The 26445-nt window shown below is 42.1% G+C and overlaps 2 protein-coding genes across 10 annotated transcripts in view; both read left to right on the top strand.

Annotated features, from left to right (window-relative positions):
* ACADL (acyl-CoA dehydrogenase long chain) overlaps window positions 1-7137 on the top strand; it is a 41635-nt gene extending 34498 nt beyond the window's left edge. For both annotated transcript variants that reach the window (XM_042445199.1, XM_042445198.1), the window contains exons 9-11: window positions 1145-1272; window positions 3935-4021; window positions 5830-7137. In XM_042445199.1, coding sequence (XP_042301133.1) covers window positions 1145-1272; window positions 3935-4021; window positions 5830-5923 — 309 coding nt within the window. In that variant the 3' untranslated portion in view covers window positions 5924-7137. The remainder of the gene's footprint in view (window positions 1-1144; window positions 1273-3934; window positions 4022-5829) is intronic.
* A 1953-nt stretch (window positions 7138-9090) lies between these two features.
* KANSL1L (KAT8 regulatory NSL complex subunit 1 like) overlaps window positions 9091-26445 on the top strand; it is a 51857-nt gene continuing 34502 nt past the window's right edge. For 3 of the 8 annotated variants that reach the window (XM_042449333.1, XM_042449350.1, XM_042449343.1), the window contains exons 1-2: window positions 9091-9251; window positions 20457-21559. In XM_042449333.1, coding sequence (XP_042305267.1) covers window positions 20484-21559 — 1076 coding nt within the window. In that variant the 5' untranslated portion in view covers window positions 9091-9251; window positions 20457-20483. Of the gene's footprint in view, window positions 9252-15526; window positions 15548-20456; window positions 21560-26445 lie in introns of those variants that run through there. The other 5 variants (XR_006101917.1, XR_006101906.1, XM_042449301.1 and 2 more) reach the window with 3 other exon arrangements.

The following is a 26445-nucleotide window of genomic DNA, read 5'->3' as shown; positions in this document are numbered from 1 at the left end:
TTTTATGTAAAACATTGTCTTATGCATGACTGCTCAGATGTGCGAGCTCATATGGCATGTGATTGTGGCTTTTTGGCAGCAAGAGTTGTTCCTTTCAATCTGTGATTAAGCCCAGTAGCAGTAGCCGGTTTCATGTCCAAACTATATATACGCAGTATTTTTTTATTTGGGTTTAGATTTGCCAGAAGAAAATAGGAACTGTATTAAGCCTTTCTCAACCTTTTTACTCTGGAGGAACCCTTGATTTCCCAGTCTCAGTGAACTCCTGCATTAAAATTACTATGGTCCAAAACACACTGCAGAAATAATCCAGTTTGAGACTGCTTTAACTGCCCTGGCTCAATGCTACGGAATTCTGGGAACTGTAGTTTTGTGAGACATGAAGCCTGTCAGACAGCTCTGGGGCCTCAATAAACTACAATTCCCAGGGTTCTCTAGCAGTTAAATCTGTCTCAAACTGGATTATTTCGGCAGTGTGTTTTGGTCCTGTATCTACAGTTCAGTAAAAAGAGAGAGAAAGACAGAGAGAACTTATTTCATGGACTTTTGCAGAACTCCTAGTAGCCTCCCATGGAATCCTGGGGTTCCAGGGAACCCTGTTTATGAAATCATGGTCAAAATTAATACTGAAGCTGATCACTTGGATCCTGTTAATGAGTGATAATGTTGCAATCCATCTTATGCCACTGTAACACATTATTCTAGTTTCTATAGAGGTTGGAATTCTCCATCACCTATTCAACAATCAAAATTTTCCCCAATCCACTTTTTCTCTGTTGCAGCCCGCCATGCTGTCATTTCCTGTCTGATGGAGAGCAGGAGAAGCGGCATAGAAATGTCCAGTTATATTCCTGTAGTTGGCTGCACAATGGCAGGTATCCTCTGGGACTTGCTGAAGTTCCTCCAGAGGTCTGTGAGGGTCATATAATTTCTGTGCCTCCAGCTATAGGCAAGTAGCTGGACACTGGTCTACTACTCTTCCATTGGTTGGAATGGGAGAGATAGCATACATAGTTACACACACAACATGATCCTATGACTGTGCACTTTTTGGCATATATTGCTTCTGTCTTAATAAAAACGCCTGTAAGATGGGAGTCATATTTTTAAAGAAATGTGTTTTTTCCCCCTTTCAAATGGGAAGACTGTTCAACACAAGCTAGCAGAAATGAAAACACAGATCTGTGTAGGCCGGGCATTTTTGGATAGCTGTCTCCATCTTCACTCTGAGAAACGGTTGGACTCTGCCACAGCTTCAATGGCCAAGTACTGGTATGTGTGCTAAACAGATATCTATCCACCTATATAACAGCTGTATTCAACATATCATCACAGGACTCTCAAGAGTGATAAAATACTGTTCTGAGGGTACAGAATATTTCTTAGGAAAACTCAAATGTCTCTGTTGTACTTTTTGCAGTGCATTATTGCTTCTCCTATGCACAAATGTGAGTTTCTAGAACTGGAGTTAGCATTCAGTGACTGACTGAAAATTAGCAAACAACAGCTAGGAAGTCAAGATTCCTGAACAAGTTAGGAAAGTGCAAGAAGAAAGCATAGATCTGTACCTTGTCACATGTTCTTAAAGAAAATGAGCTCAAGTTTATGGGTGGGCAACTGCATGGGGCCACTTTGTCTTGCCATTTTGAGAAGGACTCTGATGAAATTAGAAGTATTATGATTCTTGGGGCTGGGAGTGTTTTTGCATGTTTTGAAGGTAAGAAAAAATCTGGAAAAAAAACACACTATTTAAATACTGTACATACTCATGTATAGGTCTAGAAATTTAAATTCAAGAATTGAACCCAAAAAACTTGATTGACATGGGGCAATGTCAGTACTGTAACTTAACTCTTATTTAGAAAGGGAAACATCCATGAAAGGTGAGAGCTTAGTACCTTCCCAGAGCACGTAAAAGCAGCACCAACCCCCTTTACTCTTTCATCCATCCAGCCTTTTGGGTAAACACAATCAGTTATGTTTGCCAGAATTTTGTAAGTTCTTTGGCATCTTTTTTCTTTACTTCATCCTTTACATCTTTTGTCGCATGCCATTCAGTTTTATCCTTGACTTATCCACAGGTCATATAAAAATCCATAATTTTGGCCCCAAAACCTGCCCTTGACTTATACATGATGTCGACTTATAGTCGAGTATGTATGGTAAATAAATAAAATATGAGTTCTGGGCAACTGGCAATGTCTGCAAAAGTGGAGGTGATGTCTGCTCTAGATGGTAGATTCCTCTATGTTTTTATTTTACTTTACTGTTTTTTGTTTGTTTATTCGTTCATTTACGGTACTCATTTTTGGTGAGAGGAAATACTTATTTACAGAATGGAAAGGGCTTAGTCAGTTTTCCTCAACCTGACACCTTCCACATGTGTACAACTCCCCTGCTAGCTGGGAATGATGGGACACATCTTCTAACACATCTGGAAAACACTGAGTAAAAGAGGTCTGATTTTAGGAAACTTAGGCCTGTTACAGACTGCCAAAATAAAGCTGCTTCGGGTCTCTTTGGAGGTATGCTATTTAAATGATGCATGCATCCTAAGAATCCAGAAGCTGCACCAAAGCTGCACTCCAGTGCTTAGGAATGGAGTGTGGCTTTGGCGCGACCTCCGGACTCTTAGGACCCATGCATCATTTAAACAGAATACCTCCAAAGAGACCCGAAGCAGCTTTATTTTGGCAGTCTGTAACAGGCCTCTATTTCATTTGATTACAGAGCCATTCAAGATTTATCAAGTACAAAGGTCTGTACAGAGTACTGCAAAACATGAACGTGATGTTTAACTCCAAACTTTCCCCCCCTAAATTTTGCTTCAGAATGGATATACTGTATTGCCTGCTGCCATATTATAATAAACCCTGACCTGGGTTGCCTCTTAAAGTTGCATTTTTCATTAGCTAGAGAAGAAAGCCCCTGGGTTGTTATTGCTGTTACAGATTAACTTATGTTTCACCAGACAAAGTTGGACAAGTAAAAACATCTAAGGTAATACTTTGTACAGATGCCAGCTTAAATTAACTAGATGAGTGAATGGAATCAGATGTGAGATTAGGAAAAGAGCAGAAAACATTTCTAAGAGTTTGTAGTTTTAATGAGACCCAAACTGGCATATAAAGTAAAAATTAGACACAGATAACAGAATCCAGATGAGAGATTTCTAGTAACGGGGAAAAAAATCTGGAGTTGAAATACTTGATAGGAAAATAATTGACTTTTAGTCTCTGAGAAAATAAGTCACCATTTGTCTAGCTATCTGAAATTCTGTGCAAGTGACCTTTTCTGGAATTTCTGGAATGTTGTATTATGTCAGTCACATATTTTCCTTATTGCAACCTACAAAGACCTTATCTTACCCTCCCAATATAATTTTTAAATGACCTTCTCAAGCAAAGTTGTTTCTCTTTGGGGTTATTTATCTTGTTCTTGGCTTTGGCTATATTCACATAAATCTGTTTTGCTTCCCCTGCTGAGTGGGAAACAGTCCTAGTCCCAGATAATCTATGTATATACTAAACTGGTGTTGAAAACAATGGGGATTAAAGGGGTGGCGAGGTACGTACCAACCAACCAAGTTACTCCTTGGAGCACTTGAGGAAGATTTTTACACAAAATTAAGCTGTTGTTGAATGTCAAAGCTATAGTTTTTCCTTTGAACAACTTCTATAGCCAACACATGATTTTGAACATTAATATGAGCTCTCAAAAAGTATGCAACTCCTGGCCATTTTTTAAATTAGTTACATATTAAATTTGACATGGTCAAACATATTAAAAATAATTGAATATGCAAATAATTCAGTGAACAGTATAATGGCTACTTAAACTAGTATCAATGAATAAAGAGAGTTTGCTATAAGTAATCTTTGAACTACCTAAAAGCTCAGTTGTTTTGGATTTTTTTTCCCCTTTTCCACTTAAGGGCTTCTGATCTCCAAAACAATGTGGCTACTCAGTGTGTACAGCTCCATGGAGGATGGGGATATATGTGGGAGTATCCAATTGCAAAGTAAGTGACTTTGCTTTTTATCTTCACAATCATGCTGTTTTGTTGAGAAAACTGATCATCCATAAAGGCAGATGTTTCACCTGTCCTTTATTTATCCTGTTAGTCTATAAACTCTTCAAGAGTGAGAGTATTCTTTTAGTTAGAAAATGCTAATGCAGCAGTTATAAAAGTCAAATGAGAAGGCTCCAGCCTCCTGAGAAAGCAAATTTCCATTAACCCATAGACTTAAGTTTATTATATACTTTATTTTTGTGTGTTACTTAAACTTCTTTTGCCTTGAGTTGAATGTACATTCTTTATCAAAACACAGGGTGATGATTGGGTTACATAGTCTCTGGGCTATAGATGTAAAATTTCCAGAAATGTTGAAGCATTGGGGGGAAAACTCCTCCTGATTTTTTCAGAAATAAAGGAATGTTTTTGAAGAAGTTGGAATATGCAGTACTAACATGCTTTACAGACTGAAAGTCACATTATTACGTTGGGAACAGAAGATTTGGCACAAAACTGTCACTGTTGATATATGGAAAATAATCTTTATTAAGAATGCATTTTTTTTAAACAAATGGAACTACAAGGTTATGAATTGTCAGGAACATCTGAATTATAAGGAATCTAGTTGGTTTTGTTGGTTTGAATGATACCCCCCCCCCCCCAATAAAAACAGAAGAAATCATCAATATTAGTAAAACAGAGAAAAATATTTGTCTCCATTAGTTCTCCATAGCGTCTAAGACTGATTCCTCTTAATGAAGTTATCAGTTTCTAGATTTCTTTCTGTGGTGAGAGAGATGTTGTATGAAAATGCAGCCACTCGTTTTTGTGATTGGTTCAATTAAAGGAAGATAGTAGTCCACTTCATGTGCCACAGTGAAGCATAATTTAAAATGCAAGCCAGCTACAACAAGGATTGCCACCTAGAATCACAAAGTGTGCTTCGAGACTAATACTTGGTACAGTATCTTCACTTATTTGACTTTTGGGATCTGTGTGAGAACAATGGTTAGTCTTTACATAAAACACCACACAAATGAGATGTCTTTTGGAACATTTATATTCCAAAGAATTTCAGCTTTTTCTTTTTAAGAAAGATGAGTATTGTAAAATACTCATGAACAAGTGTTGTGGGCAGAGTAGGTGAAAGTATGTGTGTGTGTATAAAATCACCATGGCACAAGTACTGACTTGCATATTAAGAGCTGATGGCTCTCTGGCCCTCCAGATGTTGGACTCAAACTGCGAATCAGCCTGTGACAATCTGGCGAATGTGGAGAGACAATGGGCTTATCAGTTCAACAACGTAAGAAGGACCACAAACCACCAGACCTGCTCTTCTGGTACTACAGAAGGATCAATTCACATTGTGGAAATAGGTGGCACTTGTCAATGATTAAGAGCTTCTTTCACACTTTGAACTATACATTCTTTTAGAGCAGTTGTGTCACTGGGACCCCAGCCTGTCAATATATATCTCAGTGACATGCATAGTTATATTTAGAACAGGAATGGCAAAATGTGGGTTCTGGAGCTGCATGTGCCCCCCCTTGTGCCTCAGCATCCCTTAGGCTACCCTTTTTGAGGCAAAAAGGGTGAATTGACACCTATAAAAGAAGCCACTCCTGCTTCTCTGTTTCACATTTTAGAAAACGTGTTCCTCTTTCTCAAGTTTTGGCTTTTTTCATAGACTCTGTGGCATCCAGAAGACCCCAGGGACAGAAAATTGGCCTCTGGGCTTGTCAACGTTACCTAACTCTGGTATAGAGTTACTGATATATTTTGGTACTCATTGGCACTTTTTCTCTCTCCAGATCTTTTGTCGATGCTCGTGTTCAGCCAATTTATGGTGGTACCAATGAAATAATGAAAGAACTCATTGCCAGAGATATTGTGAGCGACAAATAGGTATACGGTTCCCGAATCCCATTTCAGATGGATCAAATTGTATTCTCACCCCCTAAAAAAAGAAAGGAAGAAAGGGGAAAAAAAGGAAGATCGGATACGACTAAAGAAGAGGAAGTATGATTTTAAAACTGTTTAACAGAGTATGTTTCCCGTTTCTGTTTCATGTTGAACATGGAGTAAGTGTTCTGGTGTGACTGACTCCAGATGCATTTAAAAGTGGAAGAAATGATGTGATGAATACTTGGACAGACTGCACCTCCTTTAACCTTTAGAACTGAGATTGTTTCAAGTCTAATGTAATTAATTCAAGTACTAAACATTAAGAATTATAGAATCACGTGTACTGGATGACGTTTTTTGTGGCTAGGGGAAAAGGAAATTTAACTGTAGACGTTTAAGTAATGGGAAAACAAACCTCCTTTGGAATTTGTGCCTATTTCTGACACATTTTTTCCTTATTGGAGATGCAGCTCTTAATAGTAATCTTCATGGCTGCATGTTTACATAAGCCTAGAAAGAGTTCTTCTGATACTTAATCTTCTAATGTTATCAGGGAATTTCATAACGTTTACATACCACAAAAACTACCTTATTCCAGCTTGTTTATGTTTTTGTTCAAAACAAATTTTAAAAAAAGAAATAACCAAATCAGCAACTTGTAGCAATACTTTTCGTAATCTTTGATATCACCTCGGCCTTAAATAATGTGTCGGAAGTGCACATCCCTGGACTAGACATGTGAAATGATGCCTACAAGAGGAAGTAATAACCTCTGAGTAAGTAACTGAAGTCTTGGTTTCTCACATTTTCAGAGAAGTATGAAGTAAGGAATTTTAAACCTTTTTGTTTGGCATGTTTGGGTTGGCCTCCTTACACAACTATAGTAGTTTTGGTACTGAATGTATTCCTTAGTGTATGTTGGCACTGTATGAAAGAGCTTATTCTGCTTTATGGGTGCGTGCATCCACAGGTTGTTTCTTGCTTGTTGGAATTAGGTATTTTGCCCTCATCTGCCTGTCCCTCGCTTGGCTTACATGTTAACAGTACAGTTCTGCAGAGCCTGTGATTTAGGTCCATGGTACGGTTCCACTAGTGTTTATTCATTTATGTATTAAAGGTTCCAATAATTGCCTTTCAGCAAAAGAAAAGAAAAAAACACCTCTATGTGGCTTATTTGATATTCATCAATAAATAATAAAAATGATTATTAAAAACCCAGCCTCTCTGTACAACTATACCTACGGCAAACTATAATCGTATACAGTAGAGTGCAGACAGGAACAAATCTGCTTGCCTACTTTTCATTGCGTTCATCCTTGCAATATATTTCACAGGGCTTTCTTGGGCAAAAATTACTCAGAGTGGTTTTGCTAGTTCTTTCCTCTAAAATATGACCTACAGTGACTGGTATTTGTTGGTGGTCTCCCCTCCAAGTGCTAACTGGGACTGACCCTGTTTGGCTTCCAAAACCAGCCAGGATCTGGTGCCTTTAGGGTATTAAGACCTCATATCCAGTTACCAGGGACTTAAGGTAATTCAACACAATGGGAGTCACTTCTGGGTAGAAATCTATAGATTGCGTTCGAATGCCATGTAATAAGGAAAGTGTGGGTTAATTCTCAACCCCCCCCACCACCACCACCAAAGGATCCAAAACACACTGCAGAAATAATCCAGTTTGAGACCGTTTTAACTGCCCTGGCTCAGTGCTAGGGAATTCTGGGAGCTGTAGTTTTGTGAGATGTGCAGCCTTCTCTGTCAGAGAGAGCTCTAGTCTAGTGCCACAATAAACTACAATTCCCAGGATTCCTTAGCATTGAGCCAGGGCAGTTAAAGTGGTCTCAAACTGGATTATTTCTGCAGTGTGTTTCGGGCCAAGGTTTTACATCCAGGAAAAGCAGAGGTGGTCCTCCTTTTCCAGGACAGACCCTCCATTTCAGCCTTCTGTCCAGGAAGGATTCTAACTTGTCCTCCATTTGAAGCATGACTGAAAAAAAGAAAGCATGAATTTATGAAGATAGGAGTGTTTTCAGCTTTTATTTGATCATGCCCTCCATTTTTTTGAATGCTCTGCATTCAGACAAGTCCTTCCTCCTTTTCCAGGACCTGTCCTCCATTTCCAACCACCTCCTATCCAGGAGGAATTCCAAAATGTCCTCTATTTTGAACAGGACTAAGAAGGGTGGATTTCTTTTGAGTGTTTTCAGCTCCTGTGTGGGTAAATGTCCTCCATTTTTTCTTGGGTGTCCGACACTTTGTGGTGCCTTGTCCTCCTCTGAGGTTAGGACACCTGGTCCCTCTGGTTCCTACTGAGAATATCCAGAGTGTCCTCTATTTTGAGCATGATTCAGGCTTCCTGATACTGTACTTAGCTTTTATTTTGGCCCTCCCCCCCCCCCCCCAATTTTCTTTAATGGCTGACATTTGCTTTGGGCCTTAGGACACTTGGCCCTTCTCAGGCAGGTGGTCCTCCTTTTCCAGGACATGTCCTCCATTCCCAACCTCCTCCTGTCCAGGAGGAATCCCAGTGTCCAAGAGGCATGGCTTTACATTCCTAAGAGTGCTTAAGTTTTCTGTGTTGGGAAATGCCCTCCATTTTTTCTGGAGTGCCCTACATTTTGTGGTGTCTTGTCCTCCTTTGTGGAGAGGACAAATAAATGATGTTTATTTGGGGTTGTTATTATTATAGATGAGCCTCTTCAGTCCCTCCCTCCTTCAGCTTGGGCCCCTCCCTTCCCTGGAATTCAGCGGGGGCGGGGCCAGAGAGGGGGAGGTATTTGCATAGCACCGCCCCTCCAGGCTTCCTATTGGTCAGAACCGGATGGAATATTGCATGGGACCGCCCCCCCGGCCTCCCATTGGTCAGATCGGGCGGCCCACTCCCAGCACCCAGCGAGGAAGACAAATGATGTTTATTTGGGGTTCTTAAAAAAGAGCCTCTTCAGTCTCTCCTTCAGCCTCGGCCCCTCCCTTCCTTGGAATTCTGCGGGGGCGGGGCCAGAAAGAAAAGGAATATTTGCATAGCACCGCCTCTCGGTCTCCGATTGGCCAGGTCGGGCCAGATCCAGAGGCAGTATTTGCGTAGGACTGCCCCTCTCAGCCTCCGATTGGCCAGATCGGGTTGCCCACTCCCAGCAGCGGCGGCGGCGGCCCCGCCCACTCAACCTATACTGATTCAAGAGCCCGCTTCTTTTGCTGCTGCTGTTAGTGTTGCTGTTGCTGCTGAAGCCGCTGGCTCTTGGGAGGGGCTGGCTGGAGAGAGAGGGGGCGGGGCCTCGCCCTCCCCACCCAAGGAGTTTAAAAACTGAGACGGACGCAGCTGACCAAGGCAAGTGACGGTTTCCCCCTCCCTTAAGAAGAGTGACGGTTGGTTCCCCCCCTCCTTCTTTTCCAGGCGCGCGCCAGGACGAACGAGCCCCTCTTCCTGAGAGAGAGAGAGGGAGGCGAGAGTTCTAAACGGCAACGAAGCGAGGGGGCGTGGCTAATGGAAAGGGGGCGTGGCGGTGACTTTGGAATGCGAAAGGGAGGCGGGATGTTGGTTGGGGGCGGGCGCAAGTTGTGGCGAGGGCGGCGGGGATTGGCTGGAGGGGCGGTGAGTGACGTGAACGCGCGCGAATGGGAGGAGGAAGAGTAATAAAAAAATCCAAGGAGGCAAAAATGTTTCCTTCTCAAGTTCATAAGGAGGAAAAAAGGGACTTTCTCTTTCTCTGACTCTCTTTCTTTCAGTCCTTAAAGGCTCAGGACTGAGAGTGTCCATGTTGTAGGTATGAAGCTGCCTCTTCTATCAGAATATATATCAATATATATATAATCACAATATATATCAGAAGACATATCTTGGGGTTTTCTTTGACAAGGTTTGTTCAGAGGGGATTCAGCCATTGCCTTCTTCTTCTTCTTCCCCTGAGGCTGAGAGAGTGTGACTTGTGGGTTTCTGTGGCTGAGCCGAGATTCGAACCCTGGTCTCTATAGAGTCACAGTCCAATGCTCAAATAACTGCGTCTCGCCTTTTCAGGTCCTGAGCTGCGTGCCTTTGAGCCCTTTCCGACTTTATGGTGACCCTGAGACGATCCTGCCATGGGGTTTCCTTAGTAAGATTCGTTTAGGCGGTTTGGTTTGCCTTCCCTTTGAGGCTGAGAGAGTGTGACTCCTTGCCCAGGGTCACCCCAGTGGTTTTACATGGCTAAGCCAGGATACAAACCCTGGTCTCCAGAGTCATAGTCCAACACTTGAACCACTGTGAAGTGGAAGGCTTCTGTGACTAGCATCCATAGGTTTTTTTGTGTGTGGGTTTTTGGGCTCTGTGGCCATGTTCTGGAAGAGTTTATTCCTTACGTTTCGCCAGCTTCTGTGGCTGGCATCCTCAGAGAAATGAGAGCCACCTAAGAGTAAACTCTTCCAGAACGTGGCCACAGAGCCCCAAAAATCCACACACAAAAAACCCAAACCACTATCCTCCGCTTCCTTGACTCCGGAGGATGCAGTAACGCTGCAAAGTGCCCAGTCAGAAGAAGCCTGTCGGAAGATGGAGTCCCTGCATCAGAGCCGCCTTCCTCCCCAAAGGCTCCCCATTGTCATATTTAGACAATACAACATACATGCCACGCTGGCTCTACTCTCAGGCCGACCTATAGTAAAAGAAAGGGGACTGGATGAAGGTTGGACCTCTAGCAGCGTCTTCAAGACGCGTTGGCTTAGCATGAGCTGCCATGGATTTCTTCAGGTGCACCGTTCTGATTGAAATCCACCAAAGCGCTGAAATAAATCTGTGTGTCTCAAAGGTGCTGAATATACTTTCAGCCCGAGTGCCTCAGTGGGGAAACATAGAGAATGTAGACGCTTTGCTACCATTTGAGAATATGGAATATAAGTACATCCATGAACTGGAGCTTGTTCCTTTTCCGCTGGGAATTAATCGTGTGGCTCCAAAATGGGTCTAGTCACGGTGCATTTTACACCAAGAGCCTGCCCTCATGTTGTATATTGATGTGATCAGGAAGCTTGCTGGCAGTAAAACTCTTATCAAATATCAGCAGTGCTTCCTTGTACAGTCCAGAATGTGTGTCCTGGCCAGATTGCCTCCCGAATAAAAGGTATTTGCCATGAATTTTGGGGCAGGGGGAACTGAAAGGGAACAGTGACCGTATATACTCGACTATATACGTCAACCTAATGTATAAGTCGACTGTAGGTTTTGGGGCCAAAATTATGGCTTTTGATATGACTCATGGATAAGTTGAAGGTAAAACTTAGGGCCACATAACAAAAGGATGTAAAGGTCGAAGCAAAGAAAACAGTGCCAACAAATTTACAAAATTGCAGGAGGCGTAACTGTTTCTGCTCACATTAAAGGCTGGATGGATAAGAGAGTAGATGAGGGTCAGTGTTTCTGACCCTCCTCCCATCAGTGCAAGATGACACTCTTGCCTTAGACCAGGGCATGGTTCCTTTTAAGACAAGAGTAAAAGTACATTGGCCCATGGATAGGTCGACTCAGGGTTTTTGGGTCAATTACTTATACATGAGTATATACAGTAAATTCTATAGACTTTCTAGATAGCCTGGATTCCGTGTTTTGTTTGATTGACAGCTCTAGGCTATCTACTTTGGGGATGGGCAGAAAGATCATTGACAAGTGCCACCTATTTCCACAATGTGAATTGATCCTTCTGTAGTACCAGAAGAGCAGGTCTGGTGGTTTGTGGTCCTTCTTACGTTGTTGAACTGATAAGCCCATTGTCTCTCCACATTCGTCAGATTGTCACAGGCTGATTCGCAGTTTGAGTCCAACATCTGGAGGGCCAGAGAGCCATCAGCTCTGCACCACATGGCAAATGTCTGAATTGATGATGCACTGAAGAACAGTGCACAGATACAGTCGGCTCTTTTTATTAGTGGGGGATCAGTCCCCCCTCCCTCCATGGATAAGAAGAAACATCAGACCTCAAGTTCTGTTGTCCCCAGTGGTGGTGTGACATGCAGATGTGTGCTTCCGCTGCCATTGAGAAGAACGAGGCTTGCCCATTGGCAGATGCTCAGATCCGCGGATGGTGAGAACCCACTGTAGTTTATCTAGGACAGTGATCCCCAAATTTTTTCGGGCTACTGCCCCCCTTTCCTCTTGGGTGATAATCCTATCACCCCCAATTAGGTCTGCTGCGAATTCAAAACAACCAATCTCAGTCGCTGCTTCCTTTGCACCAAGTCGCACTGGGAGCAGCAACCGAGCAGTTGGCTGAGCAGCGACTGAGAAGTTTCTTGCTTGTGCCGGTCTTGCAGCAAAGGCTGCCAGAGATGAGAATATTTTTGGTTGCTGTTTGATTGACTGCTCAGTCGCTGTTCTATTTGCACCCCATCACCCTGGGAGCAGCAACTGAGAAGCCTCTCACCCATGCCAGCCTGCTCTTGGCTGCTGCTCAGCCAGTTGCTCATTTGCTGCTCCCAGGGTGATCAGGTGCAAGGGAGAAGCATCTCCCCAGAGCAGAGGGACCCTCAATCCTTCATCAGGGCAGAGAAAGGTGCAGCTGGTGTGTGTGTGTGTGTAGGGGGTCTACAGAGGCCACATGCCTCTGCAAACGACTGGAGACTGGTATGGACCAGGAAAGGAGAGATTTAAACTATAAGACCCACTCCAAAGCAAAGGACTCTTTCCAATAAAGTTGCCCCTTTGAACTCATGGAGGATCCATTCTGGACCCCCTGCGAGTTCAAAATCTTGCGCATATTCAAGCTCATAGGTTTGAATGGGGCACATGTATTCAGGGTGCACACCATGGGCACACACCCCATTAAGATTAATAGTGGTTGCCCCTCCGTGGATTTCCAAGTCTGCGCATTTCAAGTCCGCCGACTTGGAGGGGCAACTGTAATCGAGCACAGATACTCCTTCCCCAGAGACATTATCATTATTATTATTACTATTATTTATATTATTTATACCCTATTCTTTAGAAATGCTCTCAGAGTGGAAGACATGTCTTCCCCACATATCTTTAAGTGTCCTCTCTGCCACCAATTCTGATTTCTTCTGCTACCTCTTCTCTCATGTTTTTAGTCTACAGCTCCCAGAATACTTGCCATTGGCTATGAGGGCTAGAGCTTCTGGGAACTGATGTCCAAGAGCCTCCGAGGATCCATGTTTGGGAACCGCTGGGCTAAAATGGAAGTCAGATACTTGATGTAACTGCAAAATTCAAGTATATCAAAGTTCAGTTGTGTTTGTTGGGGTGGGAATCCTGGTCTTCATTTCAGCTAGTGATCAGATAACAAGCAACCACGCTCTGTGCTTATTATTGGCCCATGGTAAGGGAAGCTTCTTGTTTCTGGAAGGAAGTTCTGTTATAACAAGCATAAAATTCAAGATAGCCAGCAATGAAGGGCTGTTTATGTATTATAAATAGGGTGGAAAGGATTCAGCTGGCAGCACATCTCATTCCTGCTGAGAAAAAGTGGTGTGAGACGCAGCCTTTTAACTGGAATTGAAATAACATTTTTAGCAAATGAAAATGTTGCATTCTAGTGGGAGGGAATGCGGAAGGCACTTGTGGTAGAACTCTGTGTAGCAGTTTTCAAAGGGAGAAATAACAACTTCTATCCTGTAAGAAAATAAATGTCTTACGTACCTTAAAGACTAAAAAGTTTTGTTGGGCTACAGCCGACTTCATTGTCTTCTTCATTTTGCTGCAACAATGTGCTGATCTGTGTCCATAATAAGATATTGAAATGAACTGAATTGCTGCAGCCGACGTCATGCCCTTGAAGTATGGGTAGTTCTTGATTTATGTTGGGGTTGTGTTCCTCCACTTGCAGTGTAAATTGAGACCAATATTAATAGGGGGAGTTTATTCCATAAGCAACCATTGGAAACGGAGTATGTGTGTACATTCTGACAGAGCTGAAATAGCAAAGAAGTTAGCAGTTTTATTCATCCTGCTACTAGAAGCAAGCAGGTGTTCTCCAGAAGGACAAAGAGAGGCAGCAACTGCAGATCCCAAGGGTGCTTGGCTGGGGGTGAGTTGGTTTGCCTTTAGACAATAGTTCTTTTTCAGAGGAGAAGACAGGTAGAGAGCATCTGGAAAGAGCTGTATTCTGCTGTTCCATCTCCAGCATCTTCCCAGGTGGAGAAAGCCCATCAGGAGAGAAAGGGGTTAGAACATCTCCTGCTGTGCCTTCTGCAGAAGGAGCAGAGGCAACACATCTGCTGTGGCCTTCCCAGCAGGGCTTGCCAAGGGGAAAAAGCACATCAGGAGGACAGAAACAGCACATCTTCATCTTTAGAGGAGTCAGGAAGGCACATCATAAGGAACATAAGACACAACAACTGGTGATCTTTGATCACCAGCTTATTACAAAGAGAAGGAGCTTCATTCAAAGCTGAAGTTAGACTTCTGTTGACAGAAGGAAGAACAGCAGTCATTGACACATTTGCTGTCACAAAGGGCCTCAGAGTTACCTGCTTTGTAGCCACAATGGTTTTATTCCACACTGATCAACAGAACTTCTGTTTGGGTATGTCATTCTTTTTGAGTATCAAAGGAACATTGACATGACATTTCTCACAAAACTTTGATGCTTAGATTATGAACAAGATGTTCTGATAGCTCTTCCTAGCTTTGTGGTGAGGGTGCCTACTCTTCTTCATATGACCACTCTTTCTCTAGTTCTACTAGGTTTTCCTTGGACAATTCTCCATGAGATCCCAGAAACTGCTTGAGTCTACTTCCTGTATGGGTTCTTCTTCCAGTCTGACTCTGCTTTTTCTGCACTGGCTTTGTTTGTGGTGATGATGTCTTCAATACTGAGGGCAGCAGAGACATGACAAAATTGTGGACATAGCAACATCCAAATGCTGTCTGCTGAAATTGGTATCATTGACTGTATGGCATCCTCTATATTAAAGGCCTTTTCATTGTCTGTGATGTCATATTCATTAGTCTGTCTCACTAAATCATACAACACAGAGTGAAGGTAGTAGGACTTGAAAAATTGAATTGCACATTGGTGCATGGAACCCATGCAAAAGGGAGATGGTGTTTCGTGGGTAGAAAACAACAAAATATGTATCCTGGGTGTTTGCAGGACAGCTAGGGGCATTGTCCAAAAGCAGCAGGGTATTGAAATGAATGCCCTCCTTTTTGCAATATTCCTTGAGCTCAGTGTGGAGCTCCTTTGCAAAATACTGCTGAATGATGGGATCTGTCATCCATTCTGTCTTGTTTGCATACCAGCAAACACACAAAAGTGCTTTCACATAGCTCTTAGAGGGCCCCTTAGATTTTCAGCATGGAAAATTAGCAGTGAATGCAGTTTGTAGTTGCCTTCAGCATTGCCTTCTAAGAGAAGAGTGAAGCCACAGCAGTTCTAAAGCTGGGTGCAATATTCTCTTCCACTCTTCCACTTCCCCCCACAATACTGGTCTCATCAACACTGAAAAACAGTTTGGCTGTTTATTATTTAACATCACCTTCCTCAAATTCTTTCTAGTGTCATTCAGACAGTGAGTTCTAGTACACACAGTGTCTTCAGTGAGTGGATTCTTCCTCCTGCCTTGTTCTTCCAGCCAAGCTGCTGACATCCTTTCCATCCTGTCCATGAGAATAGATGTAGGAACTGGACAGCACAGAAGGTGGGTAGGTGGGTAGTCCCAGCTTGCACGCATGCTTTGGGTTTTGTCCACTGATTTGGACACTGTTTTGATTTCTCTCCCTTACAGTTTCTCTTTCTTTTTGCTCTTTCCACTGCTGCTGTGCACTTGTCCTCTGGCGACCGTCTTCTCCTTTGAGGACTCTGCTTATTAATTGTCCCAGGCTCCTAGTCCCATTGAATTTTATCCTTGGTTTGGAAGAACCCTAGGAGGTCCAGAGGATACCTTGTTGCTGTGTTATAGAAATATAACTGAATGCTTCTCTGTCATTTCCTCCCTTTGCCAGCCAGTAAAAGGCAGTGTTGCAGGGGGTTCCTGCAGCTAAAATACGGGTTTTGCAGGGAGTGAAGAGTAGATGTTTCTTAGTTCTGCCTGTGCCGAGCTTTATGGTATGTCTTCTGATCTTGGATCTCAACCAGTGTCTCATCCAGTCAGGGAGAGAGTTGTCCTGTTTAGTTGATGGACTGTCTGTTACATAGTTATACATTTACATGGTTGTACATTTACTTCACACAGTCCATCCAGCCACACCTTCCCTATGTGCATTTGCTGTACTGAACAGATCGCCTAGCTGTTGCCCTGGCATCTCTCCGTATCCATACATTTCCATCTTGAATGACTACATGGTCACATTTCATTCCCCGTAACCAGAAATAATGTGACATCTTAGAAGCCCGGCTTCTCATCCATGTGAAAGATGAAGTGTAGCCCAGAGGCTACAGTCATTATAGTTATGGAGCTTTGATATTGGGAGAGCCCCTGGCCCAACCTTCTGTTCAGAAGCCCATCCTGAGTGAATGTAAGATAAATGGTGACCTGAATCCTATTTAGTTTCAGCTACAATAGGGAGTTAAAGAGTATACCATAAGTTAACTTACCAGATCACCATACATTCAATGGGTCTGCTGTAATTGAAACTAATCACATAGGCCTGCAAAATTGAGGGCCATAAAACCTTTTTTTTTTAATGTATGCTGGTTTTATGGGAATTTGGTTTTTTAATTTGGCACTCAAATATATATTAAAAACTAAGAAATGTTTTTTCATCATAGGTCTGTATAATAGGATTTGGACTTAAATTTGCTGCTCTCAGCATGCCTCCTGAACAATATTTGCAAATTATGCATTTATGTTCCTAATATGTTGGCATTATACCCCAGGTAGCACACTTCAGCTTATGCTGATCTGGGGACTTAGACTGACTTTTAAATTAGTGTAACTTTAGCATGGAATTGCTTCCTAAATTGAATGTAAAAAGATAGTGGTTTTATGGGGACACAACCAAGAGAACTTTGAGGGAGTCATTTCCTACAAAGGAATGATGTTGGCAGTATCTGATGTACGTCTATTTAATGCCATTTATAGGAGCAAAAATGGCTCAGAGCTATTTTAATAAAGATGTGACATCTAAAGGATTCACATTTACCAGTGGGGCTTTTAGGAGCAAACTGTACTGAAATATTCTGTATTAAGTCATAGAAAAAATATTTTACAGCCATATCCTTGTTTCATTTCTAGTAAATGTGCAAGATTACAGTTTTATACTGAAATCCTGTACACATTTTTCTGAGGCATGTCCTTCTGTGTTCCATATGTCCATGTCCTTAACAGTTGTGTCAATGGTTGTATCTGCACTGCAGAAATAATCCAGTTTGATACCAATTCAACTGCTATGGCTCAGTGCTGTAGAATTCCGGGAACTGTAGTTTGTTGTGGCATCAGAGTTCTCACAGAGAAGGCTAAATATGTCACAAAACTACGTTTCTCAGAATTTCATAACATTGAACCATGGCAGTGAAGGTGGTGTCAACATGGATTATTTCTGCAATGCAGGTTCAGCCTAGGATTGCAGCTTTAAAACGTCAACGTTGCCAGAAACATTTTCCCATCATACTTTCCATTGGGAGCACAGTTCATTTACATGTGAAAAATAAATTGGTTCGATATAAGATGTTGTTCCCATCAGCAATAGAGATAGAAAACATTTGGAAATTTTGAAGCCATGGGGGGGGGGGAGAAAACAAATATTTATTTATTTATTTATTTTTGAAAAACCGACAAACACATTATTAATACCTTATTGGCATAGTACGTTTTATTTTGATAATACTTGCTGTAGCTTTGAGCCAGTGCTATGTCAACAACATTTTTAGAGCTTTAAATATATGGCACTTTCTCCCCTGTGTGCCTACACATTCAGAAAAGTATATCTTGCTGGAGGGAAATTTCAGCATCTGGTCATGTAAATCACATTTTCTCATGCCAAATTGAATACAGTATTGGTGTCAAAGAATTTCAGATAGTGGCTTTGCTATAGCAGAAAGCACTTTCTCTCACAAATTTAGCATCCAGTGTTTGCCCCACTCCTCTCTCTAATGCAGATCTCTGTGCCATTTTTTATTCCATTTTCAAGTGTCTCCCAGTTCTCAAAACAGTTTTTCACAGGGGAAAACACTGTGGGTGTTGTCTGCTTTACAATCAGCAAAACAAGATATCTCAACTTACAGAAGTCAATACAGTGGTTTTGTCATGTTCTGACAATTATGGTTGAATAGCTTGTCTGGAATTACGCCTACCTTATGACGGGATTTATTTAGAATAGTAACCAAAGTTTGTTTTGGGCAGTGGGAATCAGTGATTTGTTATCATTCCATATCTGTGGCCTGCTTTATCTCATCCATCCAGCCTTTAGAGTGAGCACAAACAGTTATGCCTGCTCGAATTTTGTAAGAACTTTGGCATTGTTTTCCTTTGCTTCATCCTTTAGATCCTTTGTTATGTGCACCTAGGGTTGCCATAAATCAGGACCTCCGAACCGGGACAAATGTAGGACAACATTTTCAAATGTAGGACACTTTTTTTTAAAGCAGATCCAAACCTCTCACTCCCAGTTTCACTTTCCTCTCCCCCCCGACCCCTTCGGGGGAGAGGAAATCCCCAGAAAGAAGAAGCCTGGGCAGCAGAGGACAAGCCTAGACCGAGGACGCAGGCTCCTGAGGGACTTGTGTGCTCGGCCCAGGCCTGTCCTCCGAGGCCACTCTCCTCTTCCCAGACCTCCCCTTTCCCCCAAAGGGCTCTTTGGAGGGAAGAGAAGGAAGGCAGGAAAGGAGAGGAGAGACCTGGGCACTAGCCCGGTCCTGCTCTTCCCGGACCTCCCCTTTCCTGCAAAGGGCTCTTTTTGGAGCCCTTTGAAGAGAAGGGAAAGGAGTGAGGACTTGGTGGCTGTGGAGGACAGCCCCAGGCCTCTCCTCAGAGGCTTCATTTTCCTCAGGACAAAGGGAGAAGCCTGACCCAAGCAGGAAAGGTAAGTAGGGAACTAGGGAGGGAAGGAGGGAAGGGGGAGGCAAGGCGAGGGACTTTTGTCCCCAATCCGACATCCCATGCTTCTTCACCGAGACTCTACTGTACACAGAAAGTGCTCTTGGGGGGGGGAACCTTTGAAAATGGGCACCCACCTCCTCCTCCTCCTGTTTCCCCCTCCTCCTTCTCCTCGCCATGCACTAAGAAAGGGTGCTTTTCCCTCCCCCTGGCTGGCCCAGAGTCTCACTCTCCCTCCTCCTCCAAGGGTCTACCTCCTCCTTGAGGCTGGCCAATGGCAGAGTGGGGCTGGAAACAGCTCCGCTCCAGCTGCTGTGCCATTGGCCAGCCAGCCTCAAGGGGATGAGTGTTCCCTTTAGGCGTGATGGCTGCCGGCCGGGCCCAAACCCAGGATTTAGAGTGAACCAGACTGTGACCGTGCCAAACTGCAAAAACCGTTACAAGCACGGGCACAGCAGGGTTATGGCATCCCTATGTGCACCTAGGTTTTATCCTTGACTTATCCATGGGTCATCTCAAAATCCATACTTTTGGCCTCAAAACCTGCCCTCGACCTATATATGAGGTTGAATTATGGTAAAGTATATATGGTAAATAGACCAAGCAAGCACTTGTTAGCATACATTTTGTATGCTTTTTATATGCCAGGCTTTTTCTTATAAACTGTGGAAAATCTCCAGTTGGGCATAGGTAGTGCTTGTTTAGAGGAACTGGAGGCGTTATCTGTATTCGTATCAATCTTCCTTCTGTTCTCGTGGACTTAGGATACATGTCCCTTGACTATCTGCGGGAGGTGAATGGAGGGGTTAAAATATGGGGGCATTTCATTTATGAAAATGAGTGCCTTAGACTTGCTTGACATTATGGAGAACTATTGAAGAGAAAATAATTTTCTGTATTACTAGGACTGATAGTGGGGGTGCGCCTTCATTCAGGCCAATAGGGCTTGAATATACACCATTTTCCGTTTTTGCGGGAGGGGTCCAGAACTGATTCTCTGCGAAAACCGATGGAGGACTGTACTTGCATGTAGCATTTTTAAGGAACAGTTTTTCTGAATAAGATTGGTTACTGCCTATTGAAAGTTGACATATTCTATCATGCTGTCTGTCCTTTTTATTAATAATTAATTTGTTTTATTTATATACCGCTATTCCAAAGATCATAGCGGTGAACAGCAAGTAAACTAATTAGCAAGTAAGCTAATTTGCCCCCAACAGTCTGGGTACTCATTTTAGCTCCCTCCTCGGAAGGATGCAAGCCTGAGTCGAGCTTGGGCCCTTTTGCTGGTCTTGAACTCGCAACCTTGTGGTTTTGAGTATGGTTCTGCCATGGATTTAATCAACATGTGGCACAGTATCACAATGCATGCTTTGTAGGAAATAGAAAATACGGCTACCCTACCAAGAGCACATTGCAAAACTTTCCTAATTACCACTCTGTATCAGTTATTGATCAAATGATTTCCAAAGAACAAATTGAAATACTATTTAGAATTATGTTCCAGTTATGCAGTGCCACAGCAGAAAGATCAAAATATGTTACTCTTATACCATATTTGTTTTTCTTACAGGTTTATTGTAAACTGTTTACAACAGCTATGACACCAGCTCTCCAAGAGAAAGCAATGAAAGGTCATGGTATCTACTTATCACCTTCTTTGTCTTCAGGAGCTATGGAATCCAGTGAAACCCTAGGAATGGGAAGTGCCAGGCCAGTAAAAGAGAAGATGAAGGATGGTTCTATTTCAAAGATTACTTGCTCTGTGTTGGGACTTCCCACGCTTCAGGCTAACCATAACACTGATTGTTTTAATTTAAAGTACTTTGATTCTCAGTCTTCAAAAGATTATCCTTTACTTATGAACCCCAGTTCACCTTTCAGTGTAAATAATAAAAATTGTACACCAAGGAACGCTGAAGAACATAATTGCTCCAAGATGACAAATCCTTTAGGTGACAGTGTGAATAAAAACTCCAGCCAGGTTATTAATTCAGAATCTGGGGAACGGGTCAGAGGGGAAGCTTTATCAAGCGCAGCAGAGAACATACCAGATATGGGGAGACTGTTGGATTCACATTTAACTGAATCTAGTAATGAAGAAGAGAAGCAGCTTCCTAATTGTAAGCTATATCGTAAGAATGGCTTTTTGGGGAAGGCCTTATTTGTAAATTCTGAGACAAAAAAAGGAGATTTATTGCATCAAGTGCACCATGATGTCCTGGAAGCAACAATGAACTGTAGTCCCAGTAGCAAAGCACAGGAATTGAATTTTCGCTTACTTGAGTGTGTAAACAAGCAACAGATCTTGCTCAACCGAGCCAAAAGAACTCAAAAACATTTGCAAATTATTTTGGCAAAGCATGTTGTTAAACACTGTGACCAGCAAATGAAATGCTTTGTGAGACATCAGCTACAGAGAATGAAAACTTTTCACGATCCAAACAATATTCTAGGTAGCAACGATTACAGATGCACTGCAATTAAAATGGAAAGCTTGAATCCAGACACTAATGTGATTAAAGATACGCAACATGATACTGGTGAAATCAAGGTGTTTGCTCATTCTACAGCGGGAGTGTTATCAGAGATGGAAGAGAGTTTAGATTCTGAGGCCACTTGTAGCAGCTCAAGTGAAGACGATGATGATCAGGTTTCCAGAAAAGTTATGACAGTGTAAGTATTAAACCATTTCAGGACTTTGGCTCTGTACACATTCTTGTATGCTCTTGTTTTGCATAAATCTGTGAGACTCATATAACTGCAAGTAAGGAGCTCTGTTGTATTAATATAACACAAGACTAGCATCTACACACACCTCTCAGTCAAGCGTTACTAAATTAAAACAGTTTATTAGATTGGAGCTCAAGTAGCAGGCATCTTGCAGCACTTTATATTTACAGCGCGCCCATGTCATACGCGGGCGCGCTTTACGCGGCTTGAGCATACGCACTCAAGCTGCAGGGTGCGCAGGGCGGAAGGGGCAGTGCTTACAATGGGGCTTGAGCATAGGCGGAATTTGCCTTACCCAGAGGGATCCGGAACGGATCCCCGCGTAAGGCGAGGGCCCACTGTATTTGCCCATTTCCCCCATAGAGTCCCTGAAACCTCTTTGGGGGAAAACTGCCAAGAGGGCAGGGAGATAGTGGCATTTGACAAATAAATGCTGTGTCACACGTGGCTACTGTATATGGAATCAGTTTCCAAAATTCAACAAAAAAACCTTATACAGTCCTCCCTCCATTATCGCGGTCATCGGACTTGCGTCCCTCGCTTACGTGTGAGGGACGAACGGAGGGTGAATGAATGGGCTGTGTACCCGTGCCCATATTAAAACCCAATGGTGCTTGAATATAAGCGACACTCTTGTTTTCACGAGGGGGTCTGGAACAGATCCCCCATGAAAAGGAGGGGTGATTGTACTTCTTATTTTTACTTTCTTTCAAATTACTGATTTTCATCTACTTCATTGCAGACTTCAGACACCCATTGAAACGGCATTAAAAACAAACGGAGGTTTAATGCATTTTCCTGTTTGGGAAAAATCATACGGTACCAGTACTATACTGTTGCTCTTTACTTCAAAGAATAAAACAAACTCAGTAGAATCAACCAATTTTATCTGAAACTGCTAGGTGGCAGTAAGATAAAATGTGTCAGCTTTAATATGCTGTAACAGAATTAGGGACCTGACAACTCATAGGAAATGAGAACTAGTAGTTAGGGAAGAAGTGAGTGGGATCAAAACACTGAAAATGTGTGTGTTGATTCTCCTTGACTAAAAAAATCTAAAAATGGGCTTGGCATCTGGGAGAGAACAAGCTCTAATCATCCAAGTTGAATTACTATAAAGATTTTATATATGGAGCTGCCTTTGAAAATGGTTCAGAAACTTCAAATTGTTTTGATAGTTGGAGAGTCTAGGAAGTAGAATTAGTCTGGCTTGTTTTATTGGATCATTTTTGCACCAATTCTTAAGGGATTACATTGGTTCCCTATTGGCTGTCAAGCCCATTTCAAGATTGTTTTAGTCACCTTTCAAGCCCTTAACGATTTGGGCCCACATATGTGAAGGAGCATGTGCTATATCATCCTGTCCATGTACTGGGATCTTTAAGTATCATCAGTCAGAGAAATACATTATGCGCTTTAAAAAGAGAGAGATTTCTTTGTGATAGCAACCTAACTTTGGAACATCCTCATGTAGTGGATACACTTAGCACTGGGGGTATAAAATGAAAATGATATTTTCTCCCAATGCACTGTAAATACAGATTTTTTGCTGTCTTTTTTATTTGCTAGTTGAATACTTTCCTGTTTAATAATTTTATTGTTTTATGATATTTGTTGTTACAGCATTTTGTATGCTGCCTTGGGATCCTTTGAGGCTGAAGAGTGCCTTATAATTTAAAATAAAATAAAATAGTATATCAATGAAATGTGGGGGTTGCCCCTTTTTGATTTTGTTCTCAACATCTGGGATTGGTAATGGCCTTTTGCTAGGGTATGCTGTATCCAGTATAGCAAGGGAGACTTCAGGCTTAGTCACTGAACAGAGACTGCTATGGTCACCTTGGATAAAATAGCCTGGGAACTGGACAAGGGGAGTGTGTCCTTTTGGTTATACTGATCTTCTTGTTAACTTTCATTATCATCAATCATAGTATTGTTCTGCTGGACCATCTCACTGAAATGGGGCTTCATTATCAAATCTTTAGCTTTGATACAGTTCATGCTTCCACCCTTCCTCCCATATTATTTAGCATGTACATGAAACCATTGGGGGATGTCCAGAATTCTGGAGTCCAATACTCAGATCTTTTTCTCCAGTCAGTCAACTTTGTTACAATCACAGTTCAATCATAAAAGTGAAAGGGCAGACAGAACATAGTGGAAAATCAAAATGAAAAACAGTTCCTAGGTACAAGAATTTTGGTGTATATATTTAAGTGGCAATCCAGCAGCCAGCTGCTATATTAATGACAGATAACATTCAATAGGCTTAGAATGGGCCACAGTGGGATTTGACCAACTTACGCCTAGTGGAACATGCTGGTATAAAATACTTGGCAATCTTTAACACAGATTCTTTAGAAGAATCTGAACAAAGAAGAGAGGAATATAAGCCATCAAGTCTGTCTGGGAATTTTTCCAAAATTGGATCAATACATTAGGAATGAATATTCTTATAATACAAGAAACACAGCAGAACATGATCAACCATTTTATCCCAATGTTCTCCTCACTTCCAGAGGAACAGAAAACTACTGTCCTGTAACTGCAGTATGAAGTAATCACATTGGCAACACAGTAGATGCAGTCTGTGTGTAATTCTGCTGATTGTGTGACAGAGGTGATGTCAAATATATTAGCTTTAAGGCATTATACCTGGCTGAGGTCAGCAGGTTTCACTTTTGGTGGCATTGACTTATTTCATGCAAGCACTGATGAGGCAATGGAGTATATTAATAAAGCAAGATTAACTGCCCACAAAATGAACTGGGACCCAACATCAGCAACAGAGGTAAATCTGCTTCTCCTGAAGATGTACTTCTTCCTCTTCTTTTGCCGGGTCTAAATCACCATCAAGGCAGACTGGTATATTCTCACAGCCTTCACTTGAGTCAATATTGCTCTTGCGTGGTCCAAGAAGTCTATAGCAACCTCCAAGTCTAGAGTTTGACTTCACATGCAGGACATCACCGAATCCATTGTTCAGTCTGACAGGCCCACTACCATTATGGGCCCCAAAATTGGATTGCCACTTCAACATCTGGTGGAGCATAGATTTGTGGGTTCTGGACATTATACATCTGGTTTATGCTGTAGAATTCTCAAGTATTCCTCCAACTGGCATTTTTTTTTATACTACTCCTTTCAGGGTTCAGAGGGACAATTCTACCTTGCTATGTAAGGATGCTGTGGAAAACATTCCACCTCTATCCAAAAGAGATGGTGTCTTTTCCAGGTACTTCACAGTTCTGACATGAGATGGCATCCTTCAACCCATCCTAGATCTTTGCTCGGTCAATATGTACATCTGTCCAAAGAAATTCAAGATGGGCAGCCTAGAATCCATCATGCAGATTTGATTCATATCCATCAATCTTCACAATGAATACTCTCAGCACCACAAATTCCTTTGCTTCATGATCAGACAAGAGCTTTACCAATACAAAGTTCTTCCTTTTGGCTTCTCCACAGATAAATGACATATGGGAATAAGAAAGTTAGGAAGATGAATCCCCAATTTTGGAAAGCAAAGTGAAAGCTGTACTCAAGCAATAGAGAAGAATAAATCACCAGGAGCAGAAGACATACCAATAGAACTACTTTAAGCCACAGAGACAGAATCAAGCTCAGCTCTAACTAAAACCTGCCAACAAAGATGGAAAACAAAGCAGTGGACCACAGACCTGAAGCGATTAGTATTCTTTCTCCCACATAAAAAAGAGACACAAAGGATTGTGATAATGACAGGACCATTGCACTAATTTCCTATGCAAGGAAAGCCATGCTCAAAATTCTACAGTAAAGACTCCTACCATATATGGAGCAAGAAATCCTGCAGGTGTAATCTGAAGTCAGGAAAGGAAGAGGCACTAGGAGTCACCTTGCAAACATATGATGGATAATAGAGTGCACCAGAGAATTCCAAAAGAAAATCTACATGGGTTTTATTGGCTAAAGCAAAGCTTTTGACTGCATAGATCATGAAAAGCTTTGGAATGCTCTCAAAGAAATGGGAGTACCACTACACTTCATTGTCTTGATCCATAACCAGTACTCAGGACAAGTGGCTGCCAACTTAAGTGAATACAGAAAAACAGAATGGTTCCCAGTTTGCAAAGGAGTCAGGCAAGCTTGCATTCTATCACCTATTTATTCAATCTATACAGTATGCAGAAAATATCATACACAGAGCAGGCTTAGACTCAGAGGCAGGAGGAGTGAAGACTGGAGGAAGAAATATCAACAATCTTACGTACATTATACCCATACTACTAGCAGAAACCAACAAAGACCTGGAGCAATTATTGAACAAGGTCAAGGATGAATGTGCCAAGGTAAGCTTTAATGTTGAACATCAAGAAAACAAAAGTAATAACCATGGAAGATCTACAAGAATTCATCCTAGGTAATGAGAAAATTGAAAAAGTCAGAGTTACTATACTTTGGATCAACTATTGATAGAAATTGAGTGGATGAGAGCAAATAATTGTAGTTTAATTTAAACAAGACATAAATGTTTGGTATTTGAAAGGAGGAGAAGGGGGAAAGATGAAGATTGTGCAGGAATTTTTTTTCCTCTCTCGGTGTGTTCTTGGATTCAGTCCTTAGCCTGGATGCTTGGGTTTTGGTGGGGAGAGGAATGTGTTTGCACAGTTTAAGATAGAGATGCTTGATCTGGCCATATGATACATACCTTGATAACATCCCATTTGAGGCGGCCTTTGAATGTTCAGAAAGTTGAGCTGGTCCAGAGAGTTGCGGCCAGATCATTAACTGAGTCTGGTTGGAAGCAAATGACTTTCTTGTCACAAGCCTAGCTCCTAGCCTGT

Source organism: Sceloporus undulatus, chromosome 1 (genome assembly GCF_019175285.1).
Source record: "Sceloporus undulatus isolate JIND9_A2432 ecotype Alabama chromosome 1, SceUnd_v1.1, whole genome shotgun sequence".
Taxonomy (NCBI): Eukaryota; Metazoa; Chordata; class Lepidosauria; order Squamata; family Phrynosomatidae; genus Sceloporus; species Sceloporus undulatus.
Note: the sequence above shows the minus strand (reverse complement) of the source record. Positions and strands in the feature narration are given on the sequence as shown.